The 21,845-nt window shown below is 36.3% G+C and overlaps 1 protein-coding gene across 7 annotated transcripts in view; it reads right to left on the bottom strand.

The window, feature by feature from the left end:
- The window catches only part of RYR2 (ryanodine receptor 2), a 428,642-nt gene that overhangs the window by 146,794 nt on the left and 260,003 nt on the right, over window positions 1-21,845 (bottom strand). For all 7 annotated transcript variants that reach the window (XM_054819177.1, XM_054819181.1, XM_054819182.1 and 4 more), the window contains 3 exons: window positions 13,639-13,786; window positions 6,427-6,635; window positions 4,350-4,524 (listed from right to left, as the gene is read on the bottom strand). In XM_054819177.1, coding sequence (XP_054675152.1) covers window positions 4,350-4,524; window positions 6,427-6,635; window positions 13,639-13,786 — 532 coding nt within the window. The remainder of the gene's footprint in view (window positions 1-4,349; window positions 4,525-6,426; window positions 6,636-13,638; window positions 13,787-21,845) is intronic.

Here is a 21,845-nt window from a genome sequence, read left to right as displayed (position 1 = left end):
AACCCCATTATGAGTGGCAGAGAGAAGATGAACAGTAAATGATTTTTCAATGTCTTTCATAACAAAAATTATGATCAAAACTGTTTGGTAGCAAGCTTCAAAACAAAGGAAGGAACTTCCTTATACAGCTCACAGTAATGCTGTGGAATTCTCTCTCACATAGCATCATGGATGATAAAAGCTCCCATTGATTCAAAAAATGTTTAGAGAATTTCATGTGAGAAAGAAAAAAAACAAAACAAAACAAAAAAAAAAAAACCCCAATAACCAACAAACAAACCACCAGGCTATTCAACACAAACATATCATGTTTGCCTCAGAAAGCTCCTGAGCCAGAAATCACTGGAGGCTGGGTGACTGTATCACTATTTGCTTATCCTGTTCTGACATGTATTCACAGGCATTTGCTACCCACTGCTGTTGAAAAAAGCGACCTAACTAGACTTTTGGTACAAACACTGTCATATTTTCATAGAAAACACAGAGGAACAAAAGCTTCAGAAAAAAAGTGTTCAAAGACAAGGGGGTGTAACCTGATCAGTTTTGAACTTACAATATCAATCTATAAATATATGTCTATATTTATGTATTTATTTATATATGACTATTTTTTTATGTTTCTGCACAGGTGGAATATTTCATGAAAGGAAGCAGCAAGCTCTATCTCCAGCACCTTGAGAATTAACACATAGGCAGTTCCTCTTTATTACAGCCCTCAAATCAAATGGGAAATAATTGTTTTACAAAACAAAAAAAGCAATAGCAGCTGATGTTATCAGTAAGCATACATTACAGAAAAAGCTGTTTAGATGATTAGATGCGGACCAAAATCCAAGAAAAGACCCTTGACTCTATTCATGAAGACTGAAATGTATACATGACACAAAACTAAATCAAACCAGGAATATTTAAAATATGTAAAATATTTAAAATGTTACTAATATTTACCTCTCCTAAATAGAATGCACATAAACTGTTAATTTTTCTATCTATGCATTTTCCTGTGGACTCAGAAAAAAAGATGTCACAGATAGATTCATTCTTAGATGTGAAGCTAGTATTTTACACACACACACACAAATAAAATGTAAATGAGTATTTGCAAGATCCTTGAAAGAAAACAAAGAAACTCAGAACACAGGTAAAACTCTCATTGATGTTTTACTCAATCTAGTATTTTCTGTCAACCCTGTAACTACAGCCAATATGGAATACAGACAACAATCTCTCTCACTCATACGAATTTCATTGGTGCCATAGCCGTACTGTACATGTAGCTAACTCCTGCAAGTACTCATAACTATACCAGTAACTGTTGCTCTGTATGAATGGAATATAAATACCATCATGGAAGTCCTAATCATGGAAGCACTACTTCCATCTCCGGTGAAATTCTGCACTGATTTGCCAATGGTTTATTGTCATTAAGGTGTTTCAGAGCTCTTCTGTATCTGGTAAAGATATGGCATCTCATCTTAATGGAGGGAGTGTGCTGGTAAGGCAGTTACATGACTTACTATGGAATGAAAATTAACTTTCAGTACCCTTCTCTAAATGGGTATTCCAGCCATCTTAGATGGGATACTTCACAGTGTGTAGCTCTTGCATGCTGGAGGCTACATAAAAAGATGATTTACCTATGACCTAGCTCTTAATCTCCAGGTCCATAACCGGGCTATGGAGCAAAACTTTTATTTTACTTCATGAAATAGCAAAACAAGTAGAAAGACTTTAACGCTACCACCAGAAAAGTAACCTTCTAGCATTGTCTGTCACATGTGGCAAAAGCATAGGACAGCAACACGTTTTATAATGTTCCCTACTTTTGAGAATACAAGATGAACCTCCTGACCTAATTTGTCAAACACTTACTATAAATAGTTCATGCTCACAGAGATCATGAGTTGACAAAACAAAATTTGGTTTGCATAATATATTTGTTCATATCTACAGTGTGAAATTTCTCTTACACAAATGCATAATAATATGCAATTATGTTAAACAATTTTACTAGTGAGATGGTATCACAAATAAATTAGTCCGCCATAATCACAAGGAGCTCCTCTTGTTGGCAGTACAACCTAAGATGCAGCACATGACCTTTATTAGTAAACTGGCAGAGCACCATATTCCCTTTTCACTGTTCCCAAGTAAATTAAAACTACAGGACTGATTTATAGTTAGATTGCATCCCTCAAAGCAGGACAGTGGGTTCTGACCAGAAATTCTATCTCTTCTCTAAAGCAAAAGGCCTCTTTCTGCAGCAGCACATGGCATGCACACAATTCACTGATAGAAGTGACCTGCAGAAAGGCCTCAATGCTCTTAAGTGAGAGCTGTTAACAAAACCGAACTAAAGTCAGCCTACAAAACCCCCAAAACTGTATAAAAGTCATATTTAATTTGGGCATTTCATACGTGTGTTTGTATATACACACACATACATATAGATGCTCCCCACCCCCCCGAACTGTATATTAAATATCCATATTATTTACAAATACTGTTATTAAATTTGAGATCAATCAGCATATTCCTTTGAAATCAGAATAGGAGATCTTACTTCAAAGGCAAGCTCTTTTCTACAAACACGACACTAGAAGAACTTAATGTGAATTAAAAAGATATTGTGAAAAATCTGACAGGCCCGACACTGACATTAAGTCTTTGACATGGTTCCAAGGCCTTCAGGCTCCATGTCAACCTGGGAACTACTTTAGCAGTTTCAGACTCAATAGCTACCTCTTTATATCTGAAGCTGCAGCTAGAAACAAGTACCATGAAAACTACACCACTGTGATTTCATCAACTTTGAAATCAAAACAGTGGTCAAACAGGCTACCCTTAGAATTTCATGGAATTCCAGTTTCTCTCAGAATCCCTCACTCCTCAATGGGACTATATTGCCTAATAACTGGAAAATTGTTATAACTTAATGGCACCAGGATGTTTTTATGCCTATACCACTAACAGTAAGACAATTCACCCTTCCCTTTCCCTCATTATGTATCCCTCACAGTATTTAAGGAAATCTGAAGGCAGTAAAGTAACAGGCCTGAGTCCAGAAAATTGGTGGCAATTATGTCATTTTAAATGAAATCAAATTATTCCTAATTTGTATGGTACGGTATAAGAATGGGGAAAAAAAAATTTTAAAAATTGTCTCAAAGCACTCCTGAAAGTAAAACACTCTGAAGTCCAGATGAAAGTAAAGTGGTTAAAATTCAAGCAGGGAACTGCCTACTTAAGAGGTATAAGATTCATACTTCCCCTAGGAATAGGGATCAGTAACCCAAAAGTATCATTTGCAGCTTTTAGTGTTAAAAAAAAATAACTTTCTCTCTCAGACATAAATGTATTATTTAACACATGTATAATATATATGAAAGAATATATGTACCTACAACAAATGAAAGGGATGAAATACTTTTTTTTTTTTTACGTTACCATAGTTCAGAAATTTTAGGCAGTTATCTACATTAATGCAATTTCTTACCCTTTTATGTACCTATTTGCATGCAAGTATGTAATTAAATTTATAAACAAAACCACTTTTGTGTTATAGAATCAATCTGGCACCTGACACAACCTCACAATCTTTGCCATGTTTTGCAATCTCGTAAGCTACAGCTTCGTGGTAAACTAAAACTTGCTTGTGGACTCTGAACGCCGCACCAAGAACACTACAACAACAGGCACAAAATTCAATCTTCTGGTTTAGAATTAAGTAAAAAATTTTGGAGGCTAACTTTGTACCAGCTGGCTTTATCCTGGATCAGGTGTCATTTCTCCTCCCCCAGCTAACACAAAACCTTAAAGCTGGCTTAAACTCCCTGCCATATGTTCTGACTAATCTGACAGAAATTTGGTAGCATTTCAGTAACTAATCTAGATAAAATTTGATGTCACTGCCCATGGCAGGGGAGTTGAACTAGATGATCTTCAAAGATCCCTTCCAAACCAATCCATTCTATGATTCATTCTATAAGTCTGTTATATCCTATGATGACCCTCTGCAGTGCAGACGAAATGTTAAAGGTCACACATTTGCAACTCCAGACACATGCCTGCAAAATAGTCAAAAGGTCTGATCACAGTAGATGGCTGCAAAGTTCGTCACGCCTCATCCTCACACCTAGCACACCTCCTTTCCAAAGGCTTGATACTAATCAAATAGAGACAAGGACAAGGGGTAGTTCCCTAGAAAGAGGGAAGAAGAAAACAAAACAAAACAAAAAAAACCCACAACAACAACAAACCACACTGAAACACACTGCATTATAGGGAAGCCGGAGGAAAAAAATGGGCAACAACAGCAAGTTAACAACACAATGTATTACAGTACTTACCATCACCAACCTCGAAGTCCTTGAATGCAAGTTCTGAACCTGAGTCATCAAGCAGGATTTCACCATTTAAGGTGAACATCATAGTGTGCTCATTCATGTCAACCATACATCCAACAACATCTCCTGCCAACCAAGAGCGGCCAAAATGCTCATTACCTTGATGCCACCGCTGTGCCTGAAAAGGATTTAAAAGAATTTCAAAGAGTAATAGTGCCAATGTATATGTTCCTCTCTCCCTTAGTGGTAGAACTAATAATTAGCCCCCTCAATTAAGACAGCACTAAAATTAACACTTTCACAGCAAATCATTACAAAATAATGCCTGTGAGTACTCCAAGTTGACTTTGAAAATGGAAATCCAATAATTAACTTCCTGCAAGCAGCCCTCACATCAGTATTGTAAAACGTTGTTAAGTGAGCTGACAGGGAAAATTCCTATTTCACCATTTTAGTAAGAAAAGTATGGCTTGCTTTTCTGCAGAAGCTCCCTGAAAGGCTATCAATTACAATGTTAAATAACTGCTTCACAAACTTTTTTAAGCAATTGCTTTTATTTAGTCTATTATCCTATAAATTAATTGCTTCCAAACTTTACTGTTTCCTTAAGTATAACTCTAACAATGTTGTGCACAAAATAAATTAAACTTCCTGTCATACCAGATTTTGGAAGGAACAGAATAGTCTGTGGATGGGACAAGCACTCTCAGCTTCTGATAGATTCCAGAGTAGCTGAGGGCATGATTAATTATTTGTATGACTGACCTTCAAGTCAAAGACTGCAAAAGGCTTTGGATGGGGTCTTGGATTGGAATTCAAATAAATTAACATCTATTAAGAACTACTGTAGCACACAAAAAAAAAAAAAAAAAAAAGCAGTGTTAATAACAAACAGGTTCCTTATTTATATATTCCATCACAAGTAGATTTTAATCCTCTGTACCCATCCTCAAAGTGCTTCAAAAGAAATGAGCGTTTCTGTGTATCCTGAAAGTCAAGAGCTTTTCTCCAACCAAGGAGACAATCCATCAAAATCAAAGACAACAAAATAGCTTTGTGGATTGAGACCTAAGGGTCAAAACCTAAGATTCAGAAGGCAAACTACTACACAGCTATTGTAGTAAAGACACAGGACCTGAATAGGTTACTTAAGCCAATCAGATATTTTACAAAAACAACTTTTCACTTCTCTTTTTAAGGCATCTTCTCATGTAAAACAAGACTGGGAAAAAAAAAATTCTAACAACATGAATAAAATACATCTGGAGAGATTGATTTGACTAGGAACAGCCAGAAAGACTGTTGATTTCTGTTACATATTGTAATAGCAATAAACAACAGATACAAGAAACATTTTGACATGTCATCAGTAGCCTTAATTGCAGTTATGGTTTGGGTAGTGGTTGCACTTGCCTTCATACTAAAATGAATTTTTTAATGAGTCATTTAATCTATTCTGATGAAAATCAGTAATATATACAATAGTTTGTTCTCATACATTTTTACTACTAGATTTTAATCTGTCATTGTCTTATGCAGAGTTAAATCTGAGCAAAAATTACTGGTTCTGTCATACTTCATTTAAACTGTGAGGATTTCCAGAAAAAACTAGGTATACTCTTTTACTCTTTGTACCTTTTACATTCCTATAAAAAACTTGTATCAAAGCTTGCCTCAAATACTTACTGCTAATTATCTTAACCATATTTATTCCCCAATGGCATTTCTTACAGAGAGAACAACAGAGTAAAAATTTCAATAAATGATTCATAGTTAATTACAGCTCTGCCAGTATTTTGAACTTGAGTAAGTCACTTAGATTTTCCATGCTTTATATATACAGTACAAATATTGTGAAGCTGTGAAAAAAATTACAGAAATGTCAAATCCTGCTAATTAATTTTTCAGGTGACATTGATCCTCATTATTCCACCTAGGCCCTAAGAAAGAGATAAATGATTTCATAAAACACAAATAAAAGAAGAGAAGGCAATTAAGTTGAGGCAATGACACATGGAATAAGATGCAAACTTTAAAGTTTTGTAGTCACTCATATTATTACAGATAAACATATACAAACCTTAAAGCCATCAAAAACAAAAGCTTCTTCATCTGAGCCAAGTTCCTGATCTGGTAGACAACCCGGCCTGGTCCAGCCAACTCTCATGTCTCCCGCAGTAACTGCCTCAAACTCAAAGTACCACTTCCCCGCCTTTACTGCGTAAGTCTTTTCCGTGCGGAAGATCCTGAATTTTTCCATTATGCCACTGCACAGGTCAAGTCTCATGGCTGTAAGGTTTAAAAAGTAAAAAAAGTAAAACCCAATGCAGAAAGCACTGTATTCAACTACTGACAAAACGAAGGCAGTGAAAATAAAAGGCAAAGGAATCCCCTTGAGCATACGCATGAAAAGAAGAAAGCGCCTGCGGAACAGCCTTATGGGGAAAGCACCCTTGACCATTCTGGAGCACACCTGAGTACCTCTCTGAAATGACTCTACACTAATTCAGCATGGGGGGGAAGAAAAAAAAAAACCCACCAAGAAAAAAGAACTTAGAAATCTGAATGCAGTTACAGGGCTACAATCCTCATTGGGATCACAGAAATATGGTGGGATAACTCACATGACTGGACGGATACACGTTTTTTAGGAAGGACAGACTGGGAAGTTGTGAGGAAGAGTGGCCCTATATGTGAATATGTAGAATACATCCACAGCAAATCTGTAGATGATACAAAACTGGAAAGAGCAGCTGATACACCAGACAGTTGTGCTGCCATTCAGACAGACCGCAACAGGCTGAAGAGGAGGAATAACCCCAGGCAAAAGAATACACTGGGGGTGAGCAGCTGGAAACCGGCTCAGCAGAGAAGGACCTGAGGGTCCTGGTAGACAAGTGCTATATAAGCCAGTAATGTAGCCTCACATCAAATAATGACAGAAGTATCCTGGACTGCATAAGGAACACCCCTGGCAGCAGGTCCAGGAAGGTGATCCTTTCACTCTACTTGGTACTAGTGAGGACACATCTGGGGTGCTGGGTCCAGTTCTGGGCTCTCCAGTACAAGACAGACACCAATTTACTGGAACAAGTACAGCACAGGGCCATCAAGATGAATAAGGGGCAGAGTATCTTTTTTATGAGGAGATGCAAAGAGAGCTGAGACTCTTCAGCCTGGAGAAGGGAAGGCTCAGAGGATAATCTCATATATGAGTATAAATACCTGGTGGAATGGAATGAAGAAGACGGAGCCAGACTTCCCAGTGGTGTCCAGTGACAGGATAAGAGGCAATGGGCACAAGTTAAAAAACATGAAATTCCATCTGAACACAAGAAAACACTTTTTACTGTGAGGGTGGTAAAACACTGGAACAGGTTGCCAGAAAAATTGTGGAGACAACATCCTTGAAAATTCACAGATTCGCAGATTGGTAGGGGTTGGAAGGGACCTCTAGAGATCATCTAGTCCTACCCCTCTGCTAAATCAGGATCACCTAGAGCAGATTGCACAGGATTGCATCCAGGTGGGTTTTGAATATCTCCAGAGAAGGAGACTCCACAACCTCTCTTGGCAGCCTGTTCTAGTGCTCGATCACCCTCAAAGTGAAGAAGCTGTTTCTCATGTTCAGATGGAACTTCCTGTGTTCCAGTTTGTGCCTGTTGCCCTTGTCCTGTCACTGGGCACCACTGAAAAGAGTCTGGCCCCGTCCTCTAGACATCCGCCCTTTAGATATCTGTAAGTGTTGGTAAGATCCCTTCTCAGTCTTCTCTTCTCCAGACTAAACAGCCCCAGCTCTCTCAGCCTTTCCTCATAAGAGACATGCTCCAGTCCCCTGATCATCTTTGTGGCCCTCCGCTGGACTCTCTCCAGTAGTTCCCTAAGATAATCAAAACCCATCTGGACATGGTCCTGGACAACCTGCTTTAGCTGACCTTGCTTGACTAGATGATTTCCAGAGGTACCCTACCAACCTCAACAATTCTGTGACTGTGAACTGTTATTTTAAATAAAACAAAACCACCAAACATACAAACCCCAACAAAACACAGACTAAATTAATCTTCCAACTAACATAAAAGACAAACGTTTTTTAAGACAACATTCCTCAGCTGAGACATCATCTTTACTTAGAGACTGTGATTGATTCACCTAATCTTCTCATTCTAAAAGTCAGATTTTTTAAGTGTGTCATTGTTATAAAAAATTATTACTATATTTCTTAGTTGTTATAATAAATATTAGAAGGAAGGTTGCAATTTAGATGTTTTTGCAGAAGCAATGGAAAATGGAGGATAGGAATCATTAAAAAGTCTTGCATGAAGGTTTAACAACAACAAAAATCCCAAAGTAATTATACTCCTGCTTCAGGAAAAAAATATATTAACTTCTGTCAAGATAAAAGGCAGCAAGTCTGGAAAGAATAAGGATGCCCTTAAGAAAGGCATAAAAGTAATGTTAAATGCAACTCCTGTTCAAGAACAACAGAAAACCTAGCCACAGCCAAGGTACTATTCAGAAAATATTATTTAGCTAGTGAAATAATAGAAATAATAAGACACCAAGTTTGAATTGTGTTGACCATTCTCCTTTATTCTCTTTCAAACTGTTGAAGAGAGAGTCAGATAACTACGAGATTTCATAGAGTGCCTTAAAAACTGCCACTTCTCACTTCAAAGTTACTTTGTTAACTGTCAAGCTGAGATGAAGAGCAAGAGCTTGTTCACATTTCTTTTCTAGTGCAACAGAGTGTAAAATAAATTATCATTAACAGCTGTGTGAAAATAAAAGCTTTCACAGACACTAATTCATTTGGTTACTTATCTGCACCATGATCACACACGCTTATCTTGCCATAGCTTACTATGCTTCATTCCAAAATTCTCTTAATTGCAAGGGATTCATAACAAGCTAGTTTAAGAGTGTTTAAGTTGAAATTCTCTCTTTGTCAGGTATTTATAAGTAGGTTTTCTCAAAGATCAAATGGCTACATGAAGAGTTTCAAAGGAAGCTAAAGATAACATTTGACACAGTCAACTTACTCCTCCTAAATGTATTCACTGATTCTCTTACTCCGTGAAAGAGTAATGGCATAAAAAATACTGAAAAAAAATGTAAGCTGGTTTGTTATTGGGCTGCTTCAGAGAAAGAGGAGAAAAGAAGCCTCAACGGAAGGGTTAAAAACATAAACATGTTATTCTGTCTGCTCCATAACAGCAGTAGAAACAAGCTTAGTTTATACCTCACATTTCTGCTTTATAACATTTGTGGAATGTATAAGCAAAGATTTTTAAAGGGAGAAAAAGTATGCTGGTACATGTACTGCTTTGAAACATACAAATAAATCCATTTTCTCCTTTTTTCCTGACGATTAACAAACAATAAAGTTTTGGACTTGGATCTCTAAGCTCTGATCCAACTCTACATCTATCCACCCCAGTTGTCTCCTGGGTTATCCTGCTCCTTTGCTCCCACTTCCACTCTTTTCCTGTGCTATCCCACCATCCATTCCAGATCAATCTGTTCAAATAGAAATGTACTTTTCTTTCTGTCATTCACAAAACCACAAATCTTAGACTCACCTACTTCTCCAGTTTTCTTCTTTCCCTCGCTGCAGAACACACTGTCTTGAAAAAATGCCTTTATTGATTCATCTACAGGTATGTGGCATCCACATACTACCTATGGAAAATGTTCTAAAAAATTGCCAAGAACATTTACTCATTAATATTACTTGAATACTGCTACTCATGAGGCTACTTGGTGCCTTGGAGATGGCCATTCCTAACACCCTTTTAAACACTTTAATCCTATCTTCTTTCCGATTTCCTTCAATATTTTACATCAGTATATAGTGAGTTTTCCCTCACTGAGCTGCCTTTCACTACTCTACACATCTTCTTTATGTACTATCTTCTGCTAAAATAGCTTCAAGTACAACCTTGTATGATGAGTACATACAAACCTCCCTCACTGTTCCTTACTCGTTACACAGTCCTGCAGTCCGTTTTTGACACTTCTTTCCAAGACCTTATTATCAATTCAAACCATAAGGAAGCTTGAAATGAAAAGAATCACACTTTAAAGAGATGAAAACAATTTTAGAAAGCGCAAGAAGTAATGGTGAATCAAACCCTTGATCTTCCTTCCTTAATTTTTCTCAACTACTGTATTCTCTGGTATTTTATACAGTTAGTTTTCTTGCCATTAATAAATCACATGACTAAGAAATGGCTCTGACTCTTTTTCTCGGATTAGGAAAAAGAATGCCTAAAGCATTCTGGATCTTTTTCCACAAGTTTGAAAGGTATTAAAGCCTGTGCAGCCCTTGAAAATTCACTGTTCCAGTCTGATCACTGCAATTCCTCCTCTTCCTGAGTTTGTTAAAAGCTCAAATATGTTTGTACCTACCTATCTGTTTGTTAGACCATGTTAGAACCTCTCCCTTTCTATTCTGTTTTCTCAGCCACAGCAAGGTCCACATTTCCAATACTATCTTGAATGGCCTATAAAATCCTGTCCCTCAGAACTTCCTATCAACACCATGTATCACATGCCACCAAATGCCTGACTTCAGTTAGGTCAGGATCATTAAGTTTCCTGTAAGCAACTCTGAACTCTCTGCTACATAATTCTTTATCAGTAAAATTTTCTCTTTGATGGTCTACACAATTAATGCTTTAAGAACACTTTTGAAGACCATCAGTACCTCACCTATACAGGAGATGAACCACCACAAAGCATGGTAACTGAGAATCTATTGTCTTTTTAGATTCTAAGTAACCTAATGCTTTCCAGATTCTTTGCAACCCCCAAAAAATACAGCTGCTGTGGGAAACCAGTAAATAAATAAATAAATAATATTAATAAATAATATTAATAATAATGCATAAAAATGACACTGCAGAGCTTTGTAAATCAATGTTTAAAATAAAATTAATGAATGGAGATGCAGAACACCACTAGAGGGCTCTAAATCCTTTTAATAACAGTATGGACTTTGGCTGATGAGAGGATGCCTATGATATGTTTCATGCATCTCAAAACTTGAGAGGCTCATAAACTGTAAAATCTAAATCCCCAAAATGAGTATAAAAATCTTTTGCTGAATGCAATTCCAGTCTTTGCTTAAGAAAGATCAGTTTGTAGGACATTGTTCTGCAGGTCCTTTCCTCTGGAAATTTTGCAACAGGATTCATGACACCTTTGAGACACAAGGATTGCAATTGTGTTCTTTACATTTCATTAGTAACTCCATGCATGAAACTACCTCAAGGATCTCTGCATCATAAGGAAAAAAATAAAAATTTCCAGTCCATTCCCAAGGAAAGGCAGGGGAACATGGTTCTCAGAGCTGTAAATCAGGAAAGGGGATTAATAGTGTTCAGTGGGATTGGGAGGAGATTGTGAAAAATGAGCGTGCTCGCTCTCCCTCTCACACTACACCACTAGACAGCCTCTTTATCTTCACCAGAGGCAAAAGCCTCCTATACCAGCCAACCCACCTTCTCAGAACCAAGCAGAAGCCATGCTCGCTCTCTCTACGCAGCACCTCCTTCGCACAGTGGGAGGAGAAGAAATTACAAGATTATGCAGCCGCCTTAAACTCTCCAGACTAGGCATAGGCAGTTTTAACAGTGATACCACGGCATTTTGCCACCCACATAATGTACTCCACTCGGAAACATTGTGTTGCCCATTCAGCAATCCAGCCTTGTTACACACTCATGGTATTAGTTATGCCTCATATTTAAAAGTGTCATTTAATAGCAGCCTCTCATAAAAGCTGAGAATCAGAGTATGTATGTGCCTTAGGAAAGAAATTGAAAATGGCAGGTTCCCTGTGTACATTTTGGGTATGAGTTAGGTATTCTGCAGAAATGCTTTACTGAAGGTCTATGGCATAAATAGGTCCAGATTTACCAATACTATCACTATGTAAAGTAGGAAAAAAAATCATTTATTAATCAATATATTGATAGGATAAGGCTTAGACACATTCGTCAAATTTTCCACACTTTACTGAGATAAGGATGTAAGTTTCAATTTTGATTTGATTATTCCATACTTCCACATGACCTTCTGGAATATGGTTGCTGAGGGCTTATATCTATTATGTTACCCTTTCCTTTCTAAATGTGCAGGTGGTGTTCCAACAATATCCCTCTCTTGTGTTCCATCTTACAATTTGATCTCAACATGACAGAAAACTACATTATGTCTCCTGATTTCTTTTACTTTCTTAACATTTTATATTCTGCAGTTACTGAGGTAAATGTTGTATACCATTTCTTTAAAACTTCTTTATTAAAAGTTTATATAGTTTTCCATTTTTTTTTCCTGTTTAGCATGTCTTAAACTATATAAAAATATACTATAGCTAAAAATATTGCCCACAGTATCAATAAAATAGTCAATCCGGCAATGATGCAAATTCAAAGAAAACACTTGTAAGAAGTGAGTTAAAATTTACTTATAGTCTATTCAACTTCAAAGGCCTGAGAAAGTCCAGGAAGCTTAAACGCTCTAACAGACTATCTAATTCTAGATTTGCAGTTTGACATTCACAGAAATTTGGCTTGTAGGCATTTGTCTTCAAAAATTTCATATTGCAGTTTAAGTGTTTCAATACAAGATTTTACATGAACTATAGAAATCTTCATTATTTGGAGTTAAAATTGCAGGAATATAAAATTCGCATCTGCTGCATTTACATATGATCTTAGCAATTTTGCTATTCTGTCTTGAAATAACAAATATAGTACTAATTAAAAAGTTTTAAATTAAAAACGTACTTTTAGATTGGGGAACTTCAGGTATTTATGCATATATCTAAAATGTAACCATACATTTTATTCCCTGGCATAAGATCATATATTGAGTAAGACGATAAACATGTTTTCCTGATTTTTTGTATTTTAGAGTCGTGGATTGTAATCCTGACTTAAATTGCTTAAGCTTTTAATTTTGATTCATCTGAACTATCAAATTTACAAAATGATAAGTGAAAGGAAGTGTATGAAATACAGAGAAATTGTATCACTGATTTAAAATGTAAAAAATGTTTCATTTTGTAATTCTTCATTTGAGGCCATAGGACAAGAAAAGGAAACAGTAAGGGAAGTAAGATCAAAGGGAAATATAAACAACAGAAGATGGAGAAAAGCCCATACTAGCTTTGGAGACACCGTATCTGTTCAGATTGTTTTATTGGACCAACAAACCCAGTAGTAGAGTGGAATATTCTCTGGTTTTCGAGAGAAAGAAGAACAAAAGGAAAAATTATTATTACCATGATCTTGATCAGGAGCTTCCAGGTTGTAACCATAGCCTAGAAGGGTGCGGACTGCTTCCCGAAGACTGTCTTTGTTTGACTTCTTCGTCCGATCATCCAAAAGAGCATAAGGTACAAGGCGAGGATTTCGTCGATTTTTCACATCCTGCATAAGTATGAAAAATCAATTTGACTTCAGAAACTGTGCTTTGTCTTAAAGACAAAATTATGCAATAGCAGCAGTATAAAACTTACTATGTATACCAACTGAAATCATGGAACTACAAACACAGCGAGGATTCAAAGAAGTTGTAATAGTCTAGAAACAACACTGAATTTACTAAAAAAGCAAGTAATACACAAACAAATGAAACTGTGTGGCTTATACCTGCTTTCATTTTCAATCAAATTTACTTAATAGGATAACAATACAAACTACACAAACAAGGATAAATGCAGAGTTTGACTGAAAAGTCAAAGGGATTATATTTTGTACACTGCTTATGAAGCAGCTACCATAACAAGAAGCTAGTACATAACTAAAGCTCAGAGACATTACTGTACCATAAATATATAGGGCTTTTTTTAATTATAGCACTAAACAAGATACATAAAAACCCCAAAGAATAAACAAGATATAAACAAAAGAAAAAAACACTACTAATGAAAAAAATTAATAAATATGTGCAACACTAATTATTAAATAATACAATAGATAATAAACCTGTGCCTTGAAATGTCAAAAACTGAAATGAAGGTATTGGTAAGGTTTAATCTTGGTATTTTAGGTTTATTAACACAACATTGATTAGGTTTTCCTCTAGTGCAGAATTATCTTGTTTGAAAGCATTGTTTAACTGGGTTATTTATATGGCTAACGTAATTTTTAGTGACTAATAGAATTGTTTTCTTGTCTACATTTTCTTCTCACATCCTATCAGCATTTTTTGGCAGTGAGAGAAACCATACAAAGAACTCTCCTTGTTCTTCCAACATCTTATTTAAAAAAATACAGTTAAAGATTGGACATATAAAAAAAATAAAAATACTTACTGTTTGTTCTCTTGGGTACAAACATCAAAGATATTGAGAGGCTTTAATGATTGGTCAGACTTACTAAGAAGTGCAAAAATAATGCCTATTATTTCAGAAAACAGTGCCTATGGTGAAAGTATCTTACTCCTTTTTTACCGTTAGAGTTCTACTTTTAAGAATTTATGTTTTTCATTAAAACATACATTTTCATACATTTTAAGAGTGTATGGTTTTCATTCTGCCTTTGCAGGCAGAAAAGCAATGGCACATCCATTCTGACAAATACCTGCAGGCATATTTTGCTGTCTTTTAAATGCTCAGATACAAGGCTATCTGCCTTTTGCCTTATGGTGCGTAAATATTAAAGTGCAGTTATTAACCAGTGCTTGATAAAATCTGGTTCTACCCATGATCCTTCTAGGAGAAGAAATATTATGGGACAAGCATTACCTATATGCTAAAAGGGCTAACAGAAAGAGAAAGATAATGCATTTCTGGGGACACAAATTACTACACTGTATCAGCTCTAGTTATATTCAGTGGGAAGGACAGTGACAGGGCCAACACAAGGACCATTTGAGGGGACTACTTTCCATATTTATTCCAAACACTTAATTTGACATCCCCCTTTTTCCAATATTTAACTTGGTAGATGTGGAAAAGGACTGCTTCCAGAACAGACTGGACCAAACAAACGTTGAAGTAAATGTTATAAGGGATTATTATTTGACATAAGAATATTCACATTAACATCAGAGATGAAACACCATGGGTTCAATTATTTGTCTTGAAAAGGACATAAAAAGAAAAGTTTCCTCTGAAACACTGTATGTCCAAAAGATATTATGAAATACAGTCTTTAAAAATATGAAACAGAACTTTGGAACAACGATTATGTAACTTCTTATGCATGATATACAGTTAGACTAATGCACTGGTAATTGCCATAGCAACCATTTACACCCGTTAACATTCAGGCAATCAGCTGATAACAATGTATGAGAATGAAATATAGTATAAGTGCTTTAAAAAATGCCTAAGCACAAAATTGGGGTGGGGGGGGTGGGGGGGGTGGGGAAGGCATAAAGAAATCATAAGTATTAAACAAAGTCTATTTTACAGATTTTTTTTTTCCTTGGGTCTAATTTTATTTAATATTGTGACCTTTTTCACCCACTCAAGACATGGGCTATTTCTTTAAATATGAATATGAGAAGGGATTTTTCTTTTAATAATTTTGTTCCTTTTTTTCCTACGATATGTCTATCTAAATTTTGAATGTTTTACTTATTGCTGAATTAAGAACTGTTACTGTTACACTCTTCGTAAGTTTTTGTACTAACAATGTTCTGCACCTCTGTGGTTTAAGCGTAGCTAATCAAGAGAATGATCCTATACAGTGATTGAGCTTAGCACAGTCACAATCAAGTCAACAAGAAAACTGATTAGCTAAGAGTGGTAATTTTTATTGAGTACATTTGCAATTCCTACATAGACTTCCTATTCACTAAAGAAAAGTTATTGTTTTGTAGCGCAGAGTGTTAAAAGAAGGAAAAGTCAGCCTAAGTTTTTAATTTTTTTCCCAGAATTTTCCAGGTTTGACAATCTAATGCTTCATCAGAACACTGTGTTTTGTACAGAGTTTGTCTGGCAACTACTTGTTCACCCAGTCATTTGAAAGAAAAAGAAAAGCAGGTCTCCTCCACAAGACAGAAAACACCAAAACAAATCTAAGTTTGTTGACAAGATTCTGGTTCAATTGGTTTGAGCTGGGTAGTAGACATGAAGTTTATAAAATTATTTAGTTTTGAATACAGAACCTATCATATCACCGAGAAAAAAAAGGAAAAAAAGGAAAAAGAAAAATGTCTATACATTTTATTACACAACTTTGTATTCACTTAACATAACACAAACAGTGCATTAGTCATTTAGAATTTAATATGGAGTTACTTAAGTAAAAGAAAGTATTGCAACCATGAAAAGTTGGAATGCCTGGCAGAACGTGCCCTGACTATAAACAGAAGGAACTAATAGTAATAAATAATGTTAAACTTGAGTGATGTAACATTGACTATTAAAAGTCAGTATTACTTTATACAGTGTACGCTACAGATTTTGCTATATACAGCAAATGATAGACAAAAAATTATTTGAATCGACACACATATACTTATTTGTAGGGTATAAATGGATCTGAAATAGGTGATAATTGGTCAACATTGGAACTAACTTAATATAGATCTTAAAACTAATAGAACAGCTCTACAGAAAAAAATACCTAAACACACACACTAACAATTATCAAAAAGCCTTTTAAAACTTCCGTTACAGGCAATGAACACTGCTGCAAAATAATTCACAGAGGAAACGCTGGGAGCTAAGATGTGCAGAACTGCATTCATTCATTCAGTGAGTATCTGACATGTAGATGAATGATCTAGTGCACTGGATCTAGCAACTAGTCTTGCAGTTTGCATAGGCAGATGTCACGTAAGAGTAAAAATGAAACAAGAGGAGTGTCCATACTGTCTACAGCAGCATAGGAAACCATAGTCAAAGTCTGTGAGCAGCTCTAAGAGAAGAACCTGTTAAGAAATACAGTGTGTGTAATAAAGTTTACTCTTCAGAAGTAAATCAGTAACAAAAAACAAAGCCTCATATAAAACTCTAAAAGACATCTGAAATTATAAAGAATAATATAGTTTTCAGAGCTATAAATGTGATACCGCAAACCTGTGCACTCCTGGGCCTTCCCAAAGCTCTGAGAAGTTCAGGAACAGCACAGATCACTAGACTAAAAGGAACAAAAAGACACCAGAAACATACATAAATAAGTGTCTATCAAAAAGAAAGACAGGAAAAGACTGAAAAATGAAAACATAGACTAGGAAGAGTACAGGAGAAACATGATAATAATTTAATGGGATCATAAGTTTTGTGATTTAAAATGTTAGAGCTGTACAGATACATATTCTGTGCGGTACTGAAAAGATTTTGCTTGATTTAACAGCAAGGCTGTTAAATGACAAGCGCAAAGCAACTGTATTTCAGCACATATTCAGTGAGACAGACGTGTTGTTGTTTTCCTAGCTTCATCTGCACCATTAGAAACCACTCATTCCACAGCTGTGAATTGATTATGCTTGATGCCATATCTGTGGATCTTGCACATCCACAAAGATTTCTGAGCAATTGCCACAACAAATGCTACTGGTGAGCTTGCCAGCAACGCTGTCGAAAAACCCAGCTCATGAGCCACCGTGTGAGTGTGCAGCATATACCCTGTGAACAGGATCACTTACCTACACCAAACATTTCGTATCTTGTTATCCAGAGGTCTAGCTTTTCTGCATTTATCATGGCAGCTCATGTTTAACCATAAACCATTAAAATTAAAAATTATTTTATAAGGGAAAAAGGAAAAATATAATTCTAAATTGGTATTTATTAACTAAGTAATCTCAAGATTCCAGAGTCATTAACGCTGGAAAGCACAATAAAGTCCCCACAAAGCCATATTCTTGGCAATGTTAACAAATATGCTAAATGTATCCATCCAAAGCAGAAGTTGTGTTCCTAACCGGGCATACTAGCAGCTGAGTTCTCTCCTTAGAAGTATGTGTATTCTTAGAAATATGCGTACAGCTTCTACCATCTTCACTGAGGCCTGTACCCATATGGAATGGCTGGCAGAATGTCCCTTGACTATAAATGGAAGGAACTAATATATCAGTATAAATAGTGTAAAACATGAAAGTGAAGTAACATAAGTAGTTTTCACAAGGACAAGATACCTTTTCATATATAGTTAATGACAAAACAAGTGACAAGCTTTCAACTGGTGATTTTTTCCCATAAGTCCACATTTCCTCAGTCTGAATTTCCAGAACAGTGCCTCTCTTGCATTGCAGCACTAGGCAGTCTGAGAAGACCAACTCCTGATCAAATAGCAAAGTCATATGCTGTCTGCAAAAAAATCTAAAAAAAAATAAGATCCTAATTTAAAAAGACCAAACTGTCTTGCATTTTGGGCCAAAGAGTAATCAGACTTGATAATTGCTTCACAGTCCTTACTAATTATCCTAGGACAGGAAGCACAGAGCATCATTTTTAAGATGCTTTTCACAAAGTGGAAGAAACTTTTTAGGTTGCTGATTTTTATAACTAATTGTTAAAGCTGTGGGGTTTTTAAAATATTTTTTTCTCAATATAAGGGAAGTTTCTGATTGTTAGGTTCTTCAGCCATAACACACAATACAACATGAAGAAAAAGCAAGACACCTTTTGACTAAGCTATCTGCACATGTGACAATGCATATAAACAGAATCTGAAAGTCAAAATCTTTGGCTGTGGCCCCCACAATCAGTGGGAGACCTAAAAGTCATGTATTCAGGAAGAGGGAGGTGTAGCTAACGTACCTGAAATTATATTTATTTGCTTTCTGGTCTCTAAGCTTGACTCTTTTTCCTCCCCTTTTTGTCTTTTCCTTTCTTATATAAAAGTTGGGATTCTTCTGTATACATGACATCACAGTTTTATGAACGTCAAGCAATACTGTAAGTTCGTGGATAAACTTATGTGAGTTCTGAATATTTTCCATCTGATTGTGAAGATTTAGTCACAAATGCATCCTTTTAAGTTTAAATGCTATTTTTGCATCAGCTTGTTATGAAAAGTCCTTAAAAATACCCCCAAAACCCCCCTCAGGTAATTATGATAAGACATACTGTCAAAATCCATACGTGTTTTAAAAAAAAAAAGCACCCTGTCTCATGGCACAAGTGTGATTATTTTAATTGACTTACACCACAGCTATATTGCTCCTTTGCCTGGATCTGTCTCCCTTATCAGTCTTTGACCATTTACCAATTCAGAGAAGACCAACCTGCAGGCAACCACGTTCTCCCTTAAAGGGACACTGTCAAGTATTTTCATGCTGATCTTGTGCTTGTTTTTCCACTTACCCTTGCTATTTAATACGTTCTTTTAAGCAGAAATACGTATTTTTCCTACCTGTTTTGTTCCTTCTGCTCCTTTCATGGAGCAATAAGCTACTGTGAGTCTGTCCTACTAAAAAATACTTACTTGTTTGTGATCAGTGTCATCACAGCTGTCAGCACAGTCCTGGGAACAGGATTTATTAGTTAACTTGTGCTCCCTCTGCTGGCTGGCTGGCTGGCTCTGCAGCAGCAGAACAAAAATACTGGGTATAGTCATGCACGAAGAGTAGCTGTCTCTTGCTAAGAAAAAAATTCTGACAAGCAGTGGTGGATTTAAAAGAAAAAAAAATCTGGAACTTGAAGGCATTTTCCCCACCGGTTTATAACAGGATAGAAATGGTTTATATATGAACTACTTGACAGTATCCCTTTAATTTTTCATATTATATAATCCCAAAATGATGAGGCGCTCATGATGGAACAGACGTACTAGATCATCTAATTCATCCTACAGCCACAGCATGATTGCTGTTTATAATGTATTTCACAGTGATTAGCTCATCTACTTTTAAAAATCTGTAAGCTTCTTTCCCATAGGAAACTATTGCACAACTCTGCAAGATCTGTTTATAGTATTATACAGCATAGCATCATGTCACTTTATTACAGTAGTGTAACATGTCACAGTAATATGATGGGATGACAAAATGTAGCCCACGAAACAAACCCATTGTTGGAGTCAAGCAGAAGCACGTATCAGTGTGGACAACAGCTAGCAGCTTGCCATGGGATATATATGTCAGCTGAATGAGAAGCATCTTTGCACTGCACCCAGAAAGGAGCACCTTGCTATTCTGCTCTCTTCTTTTGACTTTTAATGAATGGTATTTGTTATTTGCACTTTGTAAGCACTCTTGGAACTCAGTTGTCTGTCTTCACTCCAGAAGACAATAAACTTAATTATTTGAAAAGAGAGAAATACTTTAATTAAGATGAAATCAACATCAACACCCCAAGCATGGTGGCGTCTACAGGACATGCCATTGGTGGGAAAGTTTTCAAGGACATCATCTACCTGTTTAACTGTACATGAGACTACTGTAATTTGTCTGCCAAGAATAAGGGAGTAAAGTATACTGCTCATCTTGTTGATCTGTTTCCTGAAGGTCAGAAATATTTCTGAGTTCCTGATGATCTTTAACAACCATTCTCTGTTGAAAGCATAATGATGACACTATTCACTGCACCATTGTGTTACATTCTCAACAACAGTGCCCCACTCAGCACACAAAAGTCTTCAGTCATTTTGAATGAATCGGCCCCAACAAAATATTTGGATGTTTAAAGCAGAAGCACCCAAGACTGCAAAATCCTAATTAAGTGGCTTTCCAATTCCGAATCTGATCAGTTTCATAGGCACTTAAGCTTTTTACTTTTAAATTCTCCAGGTTCTTCTTTGCATGCCCGTAATTGTCTTTGTCTTGGTAAGGAAGAACAGTTCAATACTCATCATATACCTAAGCCCAGTCAAGACTTAGAGCAGAAGCATTTGCCTAAGTGTCTTTCAGAGCACAACCTGGTAGTCAAAATCAGAGCCTGATTCACACTGACTGCTTAAAACATCTCCAAAAACCTAACTAGGGGCTATTATTTTATTTTTAAACTTAGCAGGTCTAAGTGATAGTGATAACCTGTTAACAATTTGTCCTTGGCCATCAAAATGGATTTAGATACCTAATTCCTATTTGTCCAGTTAGATATCTTTGAGGATATACGTGTGAATTTTTAAAACGCTCGTGGAAAATGAGTAATGCACAGTTCAGTAATTACAAGACTAAGGGGTTCAAAACCGTACCTCTATCTTTCGTGAGCCTTCTCGCACCAGACTATAAATTCTAGTGAGTGAGTGCAGATTTAATCTGCATGTTGAGCTTTGTCAACCAGCCAGCAAGACATTTATTAGGAAGGGAGTCTAGGGGAGGCCTGAGTCCAAGGCTGGACCTCAGGACAGTATTTTAAGAGTCTATAGATAAAATACAGAGAGCTATTCAGTGAGTAGATCACAGAGTCCTCCTCTTTCCCTCTGCTCTCTCCCAGTGAGCCTCAAAAATGTCTCTTCACAGGGGCACAATGTTTTAGATTCAAGAGTAAGGTCAGACTCTTTCCCCAGGCACAGCGCTGAGAACATAAGACAGACTTCGTGATCTTTCTGACGTTAAGTTGAAGTGTTTAATTTTAGGTTATAT

Source organism: Grus americana, chromosome 3, assembly GCF_028858705.1.
Source record: "Grus americana isolate bGruAme1 chromosome 3, bGruAme1.mat, whole genome shotgun sequence".
NCBI lineage: Eukaryota > Metazoa > Chordata > Aves > Gruiformes > Gruidae > Grus > Grus americana.
The sequence above is the reverse complement of the archived record's forward strand: the minus strand, read 5'-3'. Positions and strand labels throughout refer to the sequence as shown.